The 18,690-nt window shown below is 37.3% G+C and overlaps 1 protein-coding gene across 1 annotated transcript in view; it reads left to right on the top strand.

Annotated features, from left to right (window-relative positions):
• Positions 1-18,690, top strand: part of Otogl (otogelin like) — a 142,555-nt gene that overhangs the window by 101,696 nt on the left and 22,169 nt on the right. Inside the window, exons 32-41 of the mRNA XM_076554398.1 lie at positions 1,075-1,192; positions 5,913-5,992; positions 6,287-6,325; positions 10,356-10,405; positions 11,872-12,049; positions 12,875-13,017; positions 13,234-13,257; positions 13,348-13,440; positions 15,337-15,526; positions 18,148-18,362. Coding sequence (XP_076410513.1) covers positions 1,075-1,192; positions 5,913-5,992; positions 6,287-6,325; positions 10,356-10,405; positions 11,872-12,049; positions 12,875-13,017; positions 13,234-13,257; positions 13,348-13,440; positions 15,337-15,526; positions 18,148-18,362 — 1,130 coding nt within the window. The remainder of the gene's footprint in view (positions 1-1,074; positions 1,193-5,912; positions 5,993-6,286; positions 6,326-10,355; positions 10,406-11,871; positions 12,050-12,874; positions 13,018-13,233; positions 13,258-13,347; positions 13,441-15,336; positions 15,527-18,147; positions 18,363-18,690) is intronic.

Here is an 18,690-nt window from a genome sequence, read left to right as displayed (position 1 = left end):
AGTACTGACATGCCTGCATAATGTTCTTGTAGAGTGGTATGATTATTTTACTTGACTGTATATAAAGCTGAACTCAATAAGCCTCTATTTCCCCTCTACTCCAGAAGTCTGCTCTCCAAGAGCCAGAGCTAGCAACCTCACTCAAGGTCCAGCAAAGGACAGTCAATGACATTATGTGAGACATTGACTGCTGTAATGGTTTCATTCACTGAGAAACTCTACTGGTCTCCTCTGGTCCTAAAGCCAGTCCTCTTTCTGGACCCATGAACTAGGAACTCTAGCTTAGCTCTGTATACACAAAGAATCCTTCTGAAACAGCTTGTTTTCTTACCACACTTGAGAATTAGAGTCTTCAGGGATGCAGATTCAGGATGTAGATTTAAATGATCTCTTATGTAGAGGAAATTTTGAGCTGTGCCAGAAGGACTTCTCCATGATGTGGGAAAGAGAATATAGTGCCAGAGTTTGTAGGAGAAAAGTCTTTAACCACATGACATAGAACTGCAGAATTTATCTTTCAATCACCCCGATTTGCTCTTTTGTATTCAAGCAATCCTTACTAGGTATGAAACCATGTGCCGAGTTCTGTGGGAAGGGCAGTGTTAAAACATGCTCCCAAGAGCTTTGGTCTTGAGATGTGCATTTGGTCTTACCATTTTTCTTATTGTTTGAGTCTGGGAAGGTGCTAGGATATTATAATGAAGGCATGTTTCATTTTAGATTGCAAGTAATATTACTCATGAGAGTTGTGCAAGGATAAAATAGATTTAAAATTACATTGTAAAAAGTAAAGTTCTCAATTACTAAGATTGGAAAATCAGTGAAAATATAACTAAACATTAGAGAAAGGAGAACATTAAACTCTTTGGCGGCTAGATCTTCATTTAGCCAATCAACCCAAGTGCCAGATCTTCTGGTCATCAGGGAATTATAATGCTTCAATCAGACAGCTTTATCTTTTACAGAACACTATGAGAGAGGGGTCAAACATCACCCAGGTTCCAACTGTAAGTTATTAGATTTCAAGGTGTGTGTTTCAATGCACGTAATCTTAGCTTCCTCTTATTTTCTCAGAAATCCAGGCAGTGGTGCCTTACAGGAGGATGTGTGAGTGGAGATATCAACCTTGTGCTACTCCTTGTTTTAAAACATGCAGTGACCCCGAAGCCTTAGCCTGTGCGTTCCTTCCACCGTAAGTGACATTGGTGCATAAACCTGTAAATTCTAGTGTCTACAGGTTCTGTCCTGGGTGATCTTTGTGTCCAGTTGAAATGCATCCATTGTTAAAGAAAATTTGTTTGTTCTATCTGCTAACCTATGGGTTGATGTAATTTTAACCTTAACTAGGTATTGAAGATCTATTATGTGTAAGTAATTCTGCTTGCTACTAGGTAAGATTGTGAAGAGGACAAGAGCTTGACCTCATGTGGTCTACACATGAGTAGAAGCAGAGAATAACCCAAAGTGTATAGGATGGGTTGTGTGACTGTGTTGTTAGATAGTGCTGTGTGTTATAGATAAAATAATGGAAGGAAGGAAAGAGAGGGGGGTTCAATTGATACTGAGGGAAGAAGACACCTAGAAGGTGTGATTTTTCAGAGATCTGAAGGAAGCCAGGAAACTGGCTCTGGGGGTATCCACGGAAGAGACTTTTGATCTGTGAGAGATGCATGGATCCTGTGGTGGGAACAGGTTTGGTGTCCTTGAAGGTCGGCAAAGTTGTGTGGGTAAAGTGAAAGGTGAACAGATGTAAAAGAAGCAGGAGCCAAGGCTAGAGAACCACTGTGGCAAGCAAGCCTGTCATAAGGACTTGGTTGTTTACAGTGAGACTGGTAACCCTGGCATATTTTACACAAAGACATGACAAGATGTGCTTATGATTCAACTACATGCTCCTTGGATGTTGAACTGAAATGGACTGTTGTGGGTGGAACAGGCAAGGGCAGAATTTGCAAGTTAAGAGTTTGCTTAGACGCGATTTGGCTGGGCTGGCATCCTCAGAGGTCATGTAATCAGATTCTGGAGGTGTTTCAAACTTAGAATGTGCTGATAGAGTCAGTATGATTGACAGGTGGAAGAGAAGTTGAGCGCCCCAGCATGACCCCAGCTTGACTGAAGCTGGATGAATTTGCCTCTTTCACAGTCTTCTTGCAAAGTGTAGTTCTTACCCCAAAGGGGTAAAAGATACTTTATTCTTTATCCAAGTCCAAGCGCCCAAGGCTTCTGAACATGGATTCCAGCTACCCCAAATATCACAGATTAATGTGGAAAGGGTTCTATGATGGTTTTATGCAAAAGAACAAAAGAAAGACATAAATCAAGGCATTTTTTTTTTCACTAAAGGGTATGGGGTAGGCAGATTACAGGAAAGTGGGAAATATTTGCTATGGCCTTGGGATGCTGTCTGATGACATTGTGAGCTTTTGGGTCAGTGGCCACTAACATGATCTCTTAAGTTAGGACCTTCCCAAAGATTTTACTTAATAGTTGTAAGGATGTGAGGTCAGACACACAGATGAACAGTGGATGGCTATTAAGGGGAAGCTAAAGATAGTTCAAGAGAACCAGGCTCTGGACCTACAAACTTCCAGCCCTCCTCCATCAAACAGTTTTAACTTGCCATCCACCACTAGCCTTGTAGAACCTTGAACATATGTGTGGCTTTTTCAGGGAACTTCAGCTCACAATACTGAAAACTAGACAACTATTGGAAAGTTCAAATCATTGAATGCCATGGGAGACTATACTGCCCTTTGATGAGATAAGGAAAATGTAGGGGAGAGAAATTGACTTCTAAGTATATTCAACTGAAGACTGAAAATTCTTCATAGGGTTTAGTACCCTGGACATGAGAAAGAAACAAGATGGAAGCAGGAAGTGTCAGCCGCTTTCATAAACAGGGATTTTGCTGTGAAGGAGAAAGGGGAAATGGGCCAATAGTGGGAGGGAATATTTTGAAGTCATTTTATATTAAAGATCTAGGAGTTTCTTCTCAGAATTATTATTGCTATCTTGGTATTATGAAATGCCCCAGGCATGTGACTAAGTGAGACCTAGGTCTTAGGAGCTCTCAGTCTTCCCAAAGGAAACATACTCAAAAGCAGGGGCAACAGTCTGGCAAGAGGTAGAGAAGCGACCAAAATCACCAACACATTCAGGTGGCATTCCTCAGGGCTGTTGAATAGCTAATCTCATTATTCCTCCCCTTTCCTCCCTCCCCCACTTTTATAGAGCAGACTAGCTGAGGCCCAGAGAAGTCATTGGCTCTTCCTAAGCCACACAGTTTGAAGAGAGAGGGTCTGATTCACTGTGCCCTGTTTACCAAGTACAGTGAGAATAGAGGAATGGAAGGGAATTCTGCTTGTTATCTTTAAATGGAAGTAAGTGTGTGTGTGTGTGTGTGTGTGTGTGTGTGTGTGTGTGTGTGTGTGTGGTGTGTGTGTGTGTGTGTGTGTGTGTGTGTGTGTGTGTGAAGAAAGAAGTCTTTATTACCTTTTGGACCTCTCACAGTCACAGACGCATCTCATCATGCACCTTCTGGTAGTTATGAGGAGGCAAGGAAGCTGCATGACCACGTGGTCATGACGACCCCTGGGGAGGAAGGGAGCAGATGACACATGTGGCTGTCACCAGGAGAAAAGCCAGCTGTAACAGGAAGTGATGTTTAGGTGCCCTTATTACCTTTGTAGCACAGCCAGTGACTGAGGTGACCGAAGCCAGCTTCCCAGTGCCTTCAGTGTATTGTCTTGAAGGTCTCCCCTTGATGGGGAGAGTTGAGGGGTGACTAGGAGATGCCAAACTCTCTCTCTTTCTGCATACCCCTTCCTGTCATTCCCTCTATGCTGGAGTATCTGTGCCAACTCTTGAGTGTGCCTGTGACCCAGGGGCACCCATGCACTAAGATGGGCTTTAACATACCCCTACACCCCTCTTTCAAGTGCCCAAATGAACGATCAGTCATTCTTGTTTCAGACTCTTTGAGTTCCTGGCACCAAGCGACAGTTAAAAACAAAAGTGGTCCGTGAAAGTGAAAGCTGTTTGTGAGAAAATAATGTCAAGCAGAGTGTTATGGAGCCCATATGTAAATTCTTCTTCTTGTGTCTCTTTTATAGGAATTCTTTCACACCAAGGCATTCTATCTATTAGTTGGAAGTTGGCCATATTATTAACTGTATGCCAAAGCAAAGAGAAGCCTGCTATGAGTGACTATGAAGTTAGTGATAAAACAATGGCTTTTGGAAAACGGTTTAGGAGGATGGGTATGAATTTTGTCCCTTACAAAACAATTGGAAGACAATTGAGTTAAATAAAAAAGTAAGGATGACTTCATTTAGCGATAATCCGCTGGCTGTAGCCTGTCAATTATCCTGTAACTTCCCTGTCCTTTCTTCTGCCTGATAAAGTTTCAGATAGGGTTATATTGTCGGTTAATGTTTTATTATTCAAGTCCATTGGATGAAGCAAGCAGTTGATCATATATGAACTGTTTGTATTTTCAAAGAGTCATTGGCAAATGTGGTGTCTGAGACATTAACTGTCCCTACTTAAGTCTGTTCAGTAGAAAGAGTTTGCTTCACACACACTGCCCTCTGCTGCTGCTGACCTTCATCATGTCAAGTTAGTTCATTTTCATCCTGAAAAGAAAAACATGAAGCAACCGGAAGTGTTTTGAAAATATTAAAAATATTATTACAGTCTGCTAGTTCATTTGAGAGGAAGATAATCGGGCCTTTTCCTGTGAGGATCTGCATTAATTCTCTGTGGCATATGTGAATCTCATAATTAGACTTGGCTGTATGGTGCAGTTTACAGTTCCTTCCACTAAGGAAACATTGGACACTGGGCTTCAACTGAGTGGCAGGAAGATATGATCTCAGCCAGACTTTGATCTTATTCCTGGGGAAGAACAGTGGCCTACACTCTATCTTTAGGTCTGTGCACACAGTCCCTAAGCCCATGGCATCTTGAAAGTTTTGAGACTGTCACTTTACTTCTGTGATTTATGCAAGTAATGGGGTTCCTTATTCAAGCCACACATCCTGCATCTTGGAACTGGTCCTTCTCCAGCTCATAATTACATACACTCCCACCCATATCATGGAATGAATTTGGGTACAAATGCTAATGCTCTCGAGAACTTCCACCGCTGCCTTTACTTCTCCCTGTCCATATGAAAAGACCCTCAGCTATGTACCGCTCTGTCTCTTCTGTGTGAGATCTCCAGTCTCTTTTCAGGGAGCTTAGGACTGAATTAGGCAGCAAAAGCCACTGCTAATGTTTTGTCCTATACACCTCTTCAGGGAGATAAGAGTCAAACATTGTACAGTCTGCTTAGACCTTTGGAATAGAGAAATGAGACCAGAGGCTGGGAGATGGCTCCATGTTTAGGTGGATTGTGGTGCTTAGATACGACCTGAGTTTGTTTCCCAGTGTTAGCATCTTTCTCCAGGGTATGTGATACCTCTTCTGGTCTCTGTAAGCATCTGCACTCACATGGTACACATACACACACATGCACATGCACATGCACACACACTTAAAAATGAAGTAACAACATAATTGCTATAGCTAAAAAAACAAAACAAAACAAAACAAAAAACCCTCACCAGATAGATCATTATTCTACATTTCTACCCATTTCTAGAACATGAATCTAGTGTACCTCCAATATAAGTATATAGTTTGAACATTCTGTGTTCAAATTCTGCCTCCATCACCTTCACTATAATGATTTCTTGTATGAGTTCCTGGTTTGCGGCTTCGTCAGTTTCATAAGTAGGATGTAGTAGTAGCCAACAGAGTTCTCCCAAGTGTCTGATGATGAAGATGTTAAGCATGCTAAACCTCAGCTACAAATATTTAATGTAGATTTTTCTATGCATGCTTTATTTCATTTGTTTTTCCATTTAAAGGGTTGAAGGATGCTTGCCCTACTGCCCCAAGCATATGATCCTGGATGAGGTGACCTTTAAATGTGTTTATCCAGAAGACTGTAAGTGTGGACCTTGTTGAATTTTACTGTTAAAAATAAAATGCATGGATAATTTTCCCCTTAGGCAATTGGTTGCAATCAGAAGTTTGAGAAAGACACTAACTTAGTTCAATCTTCCTTCCTTTCTAACCTCCCAATTGTTCTCTAAAACATGTGTATCTTGCTTCCCATCTCTCTTTCTTGTGATTTCTTTCCTTAAATAGTTCCCTTGAAGGCAAAGAACTGGATGTAAATTAGGCAGGTCATCTTTTATGTAAATACAGATTAAGTCAGGGCATCTCTGTTTCTTTGCAGGCATACCACTGATTCCCACAGAACCGGCATTAATGCCAGGTAAGTGTTATAACCAGGTATTTGCTACAATTTTTAACAGTAAAATCAACATTCAGCAGTATAGACCTTGGTCCATTTATCCCAGCTGCTACTACATGAACTATCAAATTAACAAAAATCCCAGAGGTGGCTTTTGTTTTGTTGAGGGCCTGTGTGTGGATTTTACAATTGGTTGACCTCTTTCACCATTTCAGTTAGCATAGACTACTATGGTTTCTTTCAAATTCATGGTAATGGAGTTGGCTTTCAAAAGATGTATATAATCCAGGTGTCATCTGGAACCTTCCTTGATATTTTGGATTCTGCTCAGGCTTCTGAGGAAGCATTTAGGGCTTCTACACTCATATACCTCCCTCACTATGAAACTTCTTCCATTAAATAATTTCATAAATCCACTATTAGAGTCTTACCAAGCTTAATATAATCCTCCTAGGGTTGTGATTTACAAAAGTTTAGTTTCCGATACTTATATTTGGTTAGCCTCAGTAGAATAATGTAATGTGTCTGGTTCTCTCTGGGCCATTGGTTAGGGTGGGGGATGTTCAACAGGTCATAGTCTCTATCTTAATATAAACAATTGTTGTCAAAGTATTGTAAAACAAATAGCCTTCCGTGTATACAGTTTCCAACCAAGCATGGATCAAAAGTATCTGGAAAAATATTCCTGTGGGTGTATGACATATAAGATATTCCTCTTATCATCCCCTAAAATATAAGCTCAATTATTGTTTATATAGCTTTTGCATTATACTAGGCATGTCATTTAAGAAATAAAACGAGTTAAGTATACAGGAAGACACATAAGTTGTATGCAAATACCACACTATCTGATATTAGGGAGTTGACCTTCTACAGGTTATGCATTTGTGGTGAGTCTTGAATTGATTCCTCAAGAATACTGAAGGATGACTATATTACAATGCTGACACATAGGAACAACTCACAGAAGGCCATGGTTCTTATTTTGGAGGTAAAACCTCGAAAAATTACCAGTAGAGTTATCAGGTGATAGACAGGAAAGTGAGTGTGCTAGAATAAGTAAAACTGTTCTATCTTGAAAGCCCAACAGGCGTGAAGGTTTGGAAGTAAGAGGGAACATGTAGCATGCAAGCAAATGTATTTTGAATATTCAGAATTGAATCAAGAGACTGGATGAAAGAGATGATCTGTGGTAAAAGATCCATGCCAAAAAGAATTGGGTTTTATTTTCTGAAGGCAATCACTAAAGGGTTTTAATTAGTCTGTGATGTTTCCCAAATAAGAGCCTTATTACCATAATCACCACTGTCACCATTCTTATGTACTAACATTTATTACATGTTAATCATGTGCCAGTCACTGGGCCAAGTGCTTGGCATGAACTTAATGCTTGTGGAGATGAGAAATTGATTTATCATTGTAAACATTCTATCATCAAGGGCAAAGACCTACATATTAGTGTTTACTTTGATCTCACAAATCAACATTCAACATATATCTCATATGTTTAAACTATTCAGCCATAACAATTCATATGTAGTGCATTTATATTATACTTTGTAAACTTCAACAGAAAGATAATATCTAGTTGCACATAGCATATATATGTACATAAATATTTATTTTCCTAAGGTGTCCATTAAGTAATAAATGAGTCCACCAAGCTTAAACAATGTAAGGTTAATATAAAAATCAATTGTCTTTCACTACACAAGCAATTCAACATCTGAAAAGGAATGAAGAAAATAACTTCATTTACAGTGGCATCAAAAATAATAAAATATACTGGGAGTGGTGGTGCATGAATTTAATTCTAGCATTAGGGAGCTGGAGGAAGGCAGATCTCTGCAAGTTCAAGGCCAGACTAGTCTACATAGTAAGTTCCAGGCCAGCCAGGGCTACATAGCGAGATCCTCTCTAAAACAACATCCATGAATGACATAAAACACTTGAGAATATATTTAGTAAAATAACCATGGGCTGAAATATGATTACAATGGAATCTGCAAAAACATTATTGAAGGAATTAGGTAGAACAAAATACACGAGAATAAATTCTGCATTCCTAGATTAGAAGAGTTTATATTGTTGAGGCAGCAACACTTGACATTTGGCTCTGCAGAAACTGACAAAGTGATCCTGAAGCATTTGAAAATACAAATATTCTTGAATAGCCAAGATGATCTTCAAAAAAACTCAGGCAATGTGGAGACCCACACTTCTCAATTTTAAATGACCTGCGGTTGTCACGAGATCTCACCCAGCACAATTCTACAGTCAGACACTGCTGGTGACCCTGTGATGATTGAAACATCATTGTAACAACATTGACCCTGTAGCAATGTGTCTTTTGCTCTGAAGAACATACAGCCACCCAGTCACTAGGCTCCTTCCTGATTTTGTGCTGTGACTGGACAAGAAATTTATATCGTTTTACTTGGGAAATTACATGTAAGTCTTTTTTAAACCCCATTCTCTCCATGAGTCAACATCTAGACATATGATAACATGAACAGTGTTCATATGATCAATGATTGGGATTCTTAAAATACATTTTAACTGTTACTCAAGTTAGAGACTATAAAATAGAACATGTATAAGGGTTACCTGCAGAATTAACTAAATTTTATAGAAGTTATTCTGTAGATTATGGTAGACTGAAAACAGCTCTTCAAAAATGTATGTGTCTTCATCTCCTATTGGTCTCCATGTGACATTTCATGGCAAATGGACTTTGCTGATGTGAAGCTGTTGACTTATTTGTGACTAGACTATGATCTGGGAGTCTTGACCTTAATTATCCACGTGTGTCTAATATAGTCACAGTGTCCTTATAAGCGTAAGGGGCAAAGGTTCAGGGATGTGATCAAGAAAATGATGTGACAGCAGAAACAGGAGAGAGGAGAGAGAGAGAGAGAAACAGAGTCAGAGAGACAGAGAGAGAGAGAGAGAAACAGAGACAGAGAGACAGAGACACAGAGACAGAGACACAGAGGCAGAGACACAGAGAGAGACAGAGACACAGAGAGATAGAGACAGAAAAAGACAGACAGAAAGAGACAGAGAATGACAGACACAGAGAGAGAGAGAATGAGAGAGAGAGAGAGAGAGAGAGAGAGAGAGAGAGAGAGAGAGAGAGAGAGAGAGAGAGAAGAGAGAATGAGATTATTAAAGAAGGGAACATGAACCAAGGACTCAGGCAATCTGGAAGGGCGAAGGAAACACTTCCTTCTTGAGGGCTAACAGAAGAAGGCTGTACCAATGCATTGATTTTAAGAATCTGATTTCTATAGCTGCAATATAATAAATTGATAATATCTTAAGCTACTAAAATTTGTAATAATTTTAACAGCAATGGAAAACTACTGTAGTGTTTTTAAATTCTGTAAACAATAAATTGTGATTCCAGCTAGGGAAGATTCCAGCCACTTACCTTGACTGTTCTGTAGTTCTTCAGATGGAGTATTTTAGACTTGATGTTTGTCCTGACAGAGAACATTAGAATGTATGTTATAAATAAGCCTATTAATGATGTCTTTCCTTCCTGTATGTCGGCCTTCCATTACACCTATACTGTGTTGCCACTTGGTCCAAAGCATCATCTATTCTGCCTAAAAGAAGACCAGGCTGGAGGTTGACAAGGGAAAGGGACTAGATTCACAATTTAATGTTGAAACTCAATGGAGTTTGTAACTCTTGACAGACATTTGGTGATTCCCTTGATATTTCTATCTGTTCAGATAATTGGGCTACATAATCTGATCAATGAGGCTATTTATAAAAACATCAGTAAATGCTAGTTTTCTAGATTTAGAAATTCCAAATTAGAATCTGCCCATAGTATTCACCAGATTTGTCAATGGCTTCATTTCTATATCTGTAAAATTACAAAGATATTTTATTTTTATCTGCTTTACTTGATACTTGGGAGGAATGGATGAAATAATCTATGTAAAATTTCTTAGCATTTTTTTTAAATTGCATGTAACATCCTTTCATGGTAGCTCCCTTCTCACTAACAGGGATATGTTTTTATTTCTTGCAAATGCAGACATGGCTACTCCATCAGACGTGACTCCAACCACAGGTTTCGAATGTGAGGTATGACTGTGTGTCTCTGTCAGATGTTCACTGTTTCTTACAGCACTTACACTACTCTGTGTATCACTATGCACTCACAAACTTCCTTTGGTACAGTGTTTAGTTATTTGCTAAAAGAGAAGCATATTATGCATTACGTTTTTGTAACTATGCTTTCATATTGTGTGTGTATGCACGTGCGTGCACGCACACACACACGCGTGCACACGCATGTATATGTATGTCAATTAAAAGCCAGAGGACAACTTTGGGTGTTAGTCCTCAGGATTCCTCCACCTTGTCTTTTGACAAAGAGTCTCTCAGTGGCCTGGCTCTTGTTGAGTGGGATGGCCTGGTTGGATAGTGAGCCTAGAAATCTACTGTCCCTGGGATTACAAGTGTGTTTTTCCATGCCAGGCTTTGTAGCAAGCATTTTAGGGCCTGAACCCAGGTTTTATGCTTGAAATGAAAGCATTTTAGTGATTGGGGCATCTCTATAGTCCACAATTGTGTTTTCTTAACTAACTTAGATAATTCTTATTAATTAATTTCTGGCTGCAATAAGAAAAACAAAGTAATAGTTGAGTAAGACCTTAAGAATGTTTCCTTTATCTTTTCTAGTTTTATTTTTTGTTTGTTTTATCTTTTATTTTATTTTATTATTATTTTTGGATGCCTATTTGTTTCCTGAGGAGGGAGAGAAAGAAAGAGTGTGGATTTGGGTTGGTGGGTAAGTGGGGAGGATCTCAGAGGAGTTGAGGGAGGAGAAAGCATAAATCAGAATATACTGCATGAAGAAAAATCTATTTTCAATAAAAGAAAAATAGAAAAACAGAAATATCTGGTGGGTTTTCTCTGTAAATTGATGATTCATAAAAATATTTGTTGTGCAGATATTATATGTGAGACTCTGTACAACATAGTGATATACCATCACCAAAATGATGAAATTATTGACTCATAGAACTGTGTGTGTGTGTGTGTGTGCGTGCGTGTGTGCGTGCGTGTGCGCATGTGCATGTGCCATAATGCTTAGATGGAAGTAAGAGGACAACTTATGGAAGTCAGTTCTCTCTTGTGATGTTGAACTCAGGCCATCAGGCTGGGTGGCAAGGGCATTTACCCCATGAGACCTCTCACTAGCTACATACATACTTTATTAATGAAATATTGGAGTATGATTAAGTTGTAAGTTTCACTGAACAAATCTGCTCATAAAATGATCTAGAAAACTGAAGAAAAAAACTCTTGTTTAGACGTCTGATACTTCTGATCTCAAGTCAATGTTAATATAAATCCCAAGTATATATTGATTATTGCAGAGATGATCTGACAAAAAAAGTTGGAGCAAATTTTTAATTATCTTTCAAAAGCTTTTGGTTAATTATATGTTCACTATGAGGACAATGTGAATACAAAATTGAAGAGTCAGCTGAGAGCATTAGCTGAGTTTGAGAACCTAACTGATTTTGCTCTTTTGTTATCAGCCTCAACAATTTGATCCTGTTTATAACTGTAGCCAATACATCTGCCTTAATATGGAATGGACCTTTTACAACTGGTCTCTGAACTGCCCAAAGGATGTGGAAATGCCAGACTGTGGATTCAGAGGATGGCCTGTTCAAGTGAACACTGACATATGCTGTCCTGAGTGGGAATGTCCCTGTGAGTTTGATTTTTCTCATACAGTGAATAGTGTCTGAATCAGAGAACAGTGTTGAGGGTTTTTTGTTTTGTTTTATTTTGGATTTCTTTGTTTGTTTTGAGATTATCATGTCACTCTCCACCCACCCCCCACATTTTCCCCACATGCCTCAAATATATTTTAATGAGACATTCTTTAAATGTTTGCCCATTTAGAATTGAATGCATTAGAACAGATTCAGAAAACTTGAGGTCATTTCAGAAGCAACAGGGTAGAGCCTTGTATGAATAGAATAGATCTTGTAGTTGGCTATGATCATGTTTCCCTGCCTACAGCAGTTATTAGCATTTCATGGAGGACTTGTTGCAGCAAGAGTGCTAGATCCCATCTCTAGACTTTCTGGTCCCTGTAGCAGGTCTCGGTTATTTGTGTTTTTAAAATATGTATTTAAAAAATAATTTTATACCTATTTATATAATGTTTTGATTAAAAATTCCCCTCTTAATTAAAAATTATCCTCTCTTGTCTTCTCCACACAGAGCTATAGGCTACAGGGAAGAGGAAGTCTCAGTAATGTGGCCACTTATACATTGTCCCCACCCAAGGAAATAATTTCCATCTGTGCTCACACATCAAATCCCAGTTAAATGAATTGGGACACACAAACTGTGTATACACACACACACACACACACACACACACACACACACACACACACACAAAATAAAAAAAACACTACCTGAAAGTAGAGGGAATTGGGAAGTAGGTATATTTTTAAGAGAGGAATTAGTTTAAAAATTCAAATAATAATTTAAAAACTTCCACTCCGCATTGTTTTGTCTTAGGCCGGTGCTCCATGTTATCAGAGCTGAGCATTATTACATTTGATGGAAACAGTGCAGCACTGTCCAACAAGGCTTCTTACATCTTAGTAAGAATCCCCGGGGAAATAGTAGTTGTTCACATTGAAAAATGTCCCATAAATCAGGTAGGTTGTCATCCATCTTGTGGTCATTTTTTTCCTAAATCTGTAGCTCATGTACATTGTAACACCCTGGATTCCACAGTGATAAAATTGTGTTGAAACAAAAGAAGTTTTCATGTAAAAGTATTTATAATAGATTTATAATATTACTCTGATGGTTTTGAAGGACAATTAATGCATTTACTTTAAATGTGTTTCTTTCTTTCTTTCTTTCCCCAGAATGGAAATGCCCTCAAAAAACCAGTGAGTATTTGCAAATAATTTAGTAAGTTCATTTTGCTTATCACTAAAACTATTTAACATCATAAAATTTTAATTTGTTTCCAAATGAAGGGTTCTTTTGGAAGAATCTCAGGACTTTGTTTTAAGAAGCTAAACGTGACAACATCTATACATAAAATACTTATCAATAGAGTAGCAAGAAAGGTAAGAACATGCAATTAAGAAATGTTCTCACATGGGATTATAGTAGGAATTTATGCAAAACAATCATTTCCACAAAAGGAGGAATTAAATATATTGGTGTATTTTTATTGCTCTTATGGATAAGTATTCTTGTCACAGGAAGTTAGAAGATGTGTTTCTTAGTTTGATATTTTCCCTCTATTTATGTGAAGGCATTTCAAATATTTATTTTCCATGTGAGTAATGGGGGGGCACGTTAAACATGCCAACACACTCTCAAATGATGTGTGAGTCACCAAGTCTCTACTTCCAGAACTAGGGTTCATGTGTCAAGTCTGATGAGGGGAAAGCTCTGAAGAGGAAGGAGCAATCTGTAGAAAACAGTAGAAGCAAGAACATGCCAGGGAAGAGCACCAGGAGAAAGGCAGACTGAAGGCTAGTTTGGAAGTGTTGATGCCATTATATTTTGTTTTATTTTTGACACCACTATATGTTAATGAACAAGTACTAACTTAAACAGAAAGATAGCATATTCGAATTTATTCTAATAAACTAAACAAAATTATGAAATGCTTGAAAGGAATTGAGTAGTTTTTAGGAAAACTTCTAATCCCAAAGAATCTGTTTAGCATGTAAGACTGGATTGTCAGTCGAATACATCATTTAGATCTAAATTGTTCAATCTAAAGAATAAGGAAAAATGAACAAAGGTTTTACTTTACATAGACTACATATTATTTTGCTTTTTAGACATAATTACTATATTACCACAGTTCCATAGATTCTATGATATAATTAATATTAAAATGAACACAAAATAAGATAGTAAAAGGTTTTAACTAAGTAAAACCTAAAATATACATGTATGGTAATTTTTAGATGACTGCATTTGCATATTTTTTATTTTGATAGAAGTTGATAGAGTACATAGTAAATAAACTCAAATATAGTCAGTGCTATTATTTTGAGCATTTGTATGGAAGGAATTATTATTATTATTGTTTGTCTCAGTTGAATATATTCCTGGTCAATTGCTGGCCATTTGTCAAACAAATAACCAGTTACTAAAAGTATTATTTGAGATGATACAACACTGATCTTAATATCAATTAACTTGCAGTTGTGTGGATTTTGTATTCATGCCTGGTAGTTGGAAAATAGGAGATACAGGGATTAAAATTATGAGTAATGTATCAGAGAAATACAGAAAGGAAATGACGCACTGACAGAGAGGGTCAAACAGGCCTGTGTGGAGGAGATGAATCCTGAAGTCTTAAGGAGTGGGAAGAAATCAGGGAGTGGAGGAGGCAACAGGATCCAAAGATGAGGACCCAGAAGATGGGTGAGAGATGCAATTTTACCAAAATTGCTGTTACTTACAGCTCATGGTTCTATATCATGGTAATGACCTCAAGTCACTGTTTTGTTTTGTTTTTTTAAAGTATAATCTCCTTTAAAAGTATAATATTATCAAGTGGACATACTGAAAATTAAGTCCAAAATCTAAACAAAACCAAGGAAGAACAATCACTGAAATTCTTAATCTTAATTAAGTTTGATAGATGACTCTTCTGAACATTATTACTCTTGAATTCTGATATAGAAGAAAATAGAATCTCTGTCTTAAATCAGTACTAGTTAATAATGGTCTGATCACCATGTTGAGGGAATCAGACTAAAGCAAATATGTGAAACAAATTTACGTTTTCAAGAAAAACAAAAAACCAAGAGAGAATACTGAATATATCAAGGCAGAGCAGAGGGTCGACAAGAGAGACTGGAAGTCATCAGAAGCTATGGGATGCCAAGAGAAGTAAAATCTCACACACTAAAAACCCCCACATTATATAAAAGCCTAATTTTAATTTCTATATTTCGAGAAGTCTTCTCCTAAGGGCTCTACATGTGTAATTCTAGGTAGACGTGGATTCTATTGTTGTGCCTTTGCCCTTTTCAAGTCAAGAACTGCTCATAGAAGACTCGGGGACAATGTATGTGATTACTACTCCTGCTGGGCTAGTCATAAAGTGGGCTCACCTTACAGGAATCATAGACATTCACTTCGGCCCCCAGTTTAACCTGTCGTCCTATACAGAAGGGCTCTGTGGTGAGTTCTGATGTTGAAATCGCTCATTTTCTTGCACGTTTTCCATCTTACGTACATTGCTTTGTACACCAGTGGCCCACTTTCTAGACTGCCATGTGATGCTCATTTTCAGTTCTTCGTGGAAGTACTTTAGGAAGCGATGACTTTTAACAAATGAAGTAAGGAAATATATTTCAGATTAAATATTCTATTTAAATACACATTTGTTGTGTCTTACTATAGTGTTTAGACTAAGTCTTCTTCACTAAACAATCATAAGTTGTTAGGTATATTTTATCTCACTTAGTTTTAGCCTAAATTAATATATTGATTGGTCCTGGTGTAATCTTAATTTATTAAAATAAGATAAACAAAGGTTAAATTATTTTATATATTTGTTTCCTTCTTACATTTTAATGTCTGAAGTTTGGAAAAACATAAGCCATCTTGGAAGAATTTACTGTTCTGAATATTCATACCATTTTTACCATAAAGTGTACAGCTCATGTTTACCATTATGTTTAGGCTTAGTTTTGTAATATTTAACACCATTTAACATCACACACACACACACACACACACACACACACACACACACACACACACACACACACGGAATTACAAGTCATATCTGCAGCCATATAACAAAAGTTTGAAACTACCAGATCTGTTGTGTTTTAGAAAGCTCTACATAAGGGCTCTTCACAGTTATGTGATATGAAGACATATTACATTTTTTGAACTTCATACACATTAATATTTTGTTAAATATGGTTTACATATTTCCTTGACTACCAAGAAAATGTTAAACATTGCACAAACTTCTATGGTGACTTGAGATTATCATTCTCAAAATAGTGATTATTGAGTTTAAATAATAATTCATTAGTTACTGAGTAATAAAGCCAACTTTGGGAATTCATATCTATTCCTATGTTCTATTTCTTCTGTGTGGTATGGTTTTTAATTTGATTTTCATGGTTTTTTTCTCTTGTGAAGCCAGTCATTTGAGTAACTAGATTCTAAATAAGCAGTGTAGGGAAGAGACTAAGGTAACATTTGTGCTAATCACAGGTCATTGCCTAAGAACATGACCACTACAGTGGGAGATGTCTGGTTAATTAAAGTGATGTCTATGTTTCATCAAGACTGCTAGTCTGAGTGTTGGCTGAAGAAACTAGTAAAAAAGAATGACTGAGAGAATACTAGATAGGAAGCCATTATTGGCATCAGATTCTTCATAGTACTGTGAACCCCTTGCATGGTGGTTAGAATGAAAACATTTTTGAAAATGTATTTGAAACTAACACATAGTTTTGCTATTATCTCTCACTACAAAAGTTTATATGTAAAGAACTAGACTACTTTGATGTATAAAGTTATCTACAGATGCAACCTGTATTCATGCTGATATTCCTGTTTGGGGATTATAATTGGATGTTTAAAGAAAACATCTAATTCACATGTTTTACAAAACAAAGTCTTGAGAATTAAGAAAAATGACAGTTTAAATTAGGGTGGGATTTAGGTGAGGTTTGATTAGGGATCTGGGGATATTTCTCTGTGTTGCTCTTGCCTTTACAGTCCACTGATGAAGAGTAAAAGTAATTTGTCTGCCTTTCCTCAAAGAAGTTCAAAGCTACAGCATGTCAATAAGTCAAAATAATTTGAAGAAATATTTTCTCTAACCATCAATCATAGTTCAAACACTGACAGTGTGATATCCTAATATTGAATAAATCTTTTTTAGCTCAGGTGACTGCCATCAGCTGCCTGATTTACTCTAGATTATTTGTAAGGATTATGCCAACCAGATTCTGCCAGTTAGTTTCTTTCTGCATTGCTGTTAAAAAATATTCCAACAAAAGTAATTTAAGGGGAAATATTTATTCTGATCCACATTTGAAAAGTATAATACCCCATGGCAGGGAAATCAAGACAGCAGAAGTTTGAAGCAGTGGGCCACATCACACTCACAACCAGGAAGCAGAGAGCAATGAATGCTTGTGTTCATCTTCTTTTGTTTTTTCCATTTAGTCTAGGACCCAAGACCAGGGAGTGGTGCCTCCCACTTTTAGTGTGGATCTTCCTACATCACTAAACCCAGCCCACGTATTCCCTTACAGACATGCACAAAGGCTAGATAATCCCTCAAAGGTCTGTCCATAATTTGAGTCCTAGGTAATTCTACATCTGGTCAACAGTTAACAATTACCATTACAATGACCCTTTCCTGGAGTTATGTCATGAGCTAGATAATGGAGTAGGAATATTTATTGAAAGGAAAAGTTTACTATGTTTATACAAGATTTTCCTTGTAGAAGGGAAGACTGGAATTCATTCATCAAGTATTTACCATTCTAGGAAATATTTAATTTCATTTTTGTTTGGATACTGTAGGAGCAGAATATTCATATACATGATTTCCTTCATATTCACTTAACGTATATTTTATAAAAAGACATAATTTTAAATGTTCTATCAATGCCAAAGTCAAAGAATATCCAAATTCAGCTGCTTATAATTTCACTCAAATCAATTATTCACTCATTTAATACCAAGGATTAAGCCAATTTAGCTGTATTGCCTATATTTGGTGATAGTGAAAAATTTTCCATCTAAAAGCCACATGTACTTTCAAGGAATTTGCAATGACGATCCAGATGATGACCTCAGGATGCAGAATGGCACCATTATTACCAACATGGAAGACATAGAACTGTTTATTGGGAGCTGGGAAATTGAGAAATCATTTCAAGTAACAATGAGAAGACCTGCTAGGAACTGTACTGAACATGATTGCAGCTACTGCATTGAGTTATTGAACAGAGACGTTTTTGTTCCATGCCATGACAAAGTAAGTTAAAAAGCAGCCAGAAAAGTGTGATTGCATTAGAGTTTCTGCGAGAAAAAAAAAAAAGGCAAAATCTCCCTTTCCTGCCTATTCTACTGAGAATAGCTTCTCTCTCATCCTTCTGTCAGTATGTTTGAAGTTCAGAGATGCTTAATCTTCTTCATAAACTTATAGAGACAGGAAGGATAATTATCATTTTTCCTCTTACATTTTGTTAGAATTGTATAACTTTTAGGGAAATGGAATTCTTAGGCATGAATAAATTCCCCTGGCAGAAAGAGATCAATGGTGCTTGATAACCACGTGTAGAAGTTAAGACAGAGAAGTTTTA

The sequence above is a fragment of the Peromyscus maniculatus genome, chromosome 18 (genome assembly GCF_049852395.1).
Source record: "Peromyscus maniculatus bairdii isolate BWxNUB_F1_BW_parent chromosome 18, HU_Pman_BW_mat_3.1, whole genome shotgun sequence".
NCBI lineage: Eukaryota > Metazoa > Chordata > Mammalia > Rodentia > Cricetidae > Peromyscus > Peromyscus maniculatus.
The sequence above is the reverse complement of the archived record's forward strand: the minus strand, read 5'-3'. Positions and strand labels throughout refer to the sequence as shown.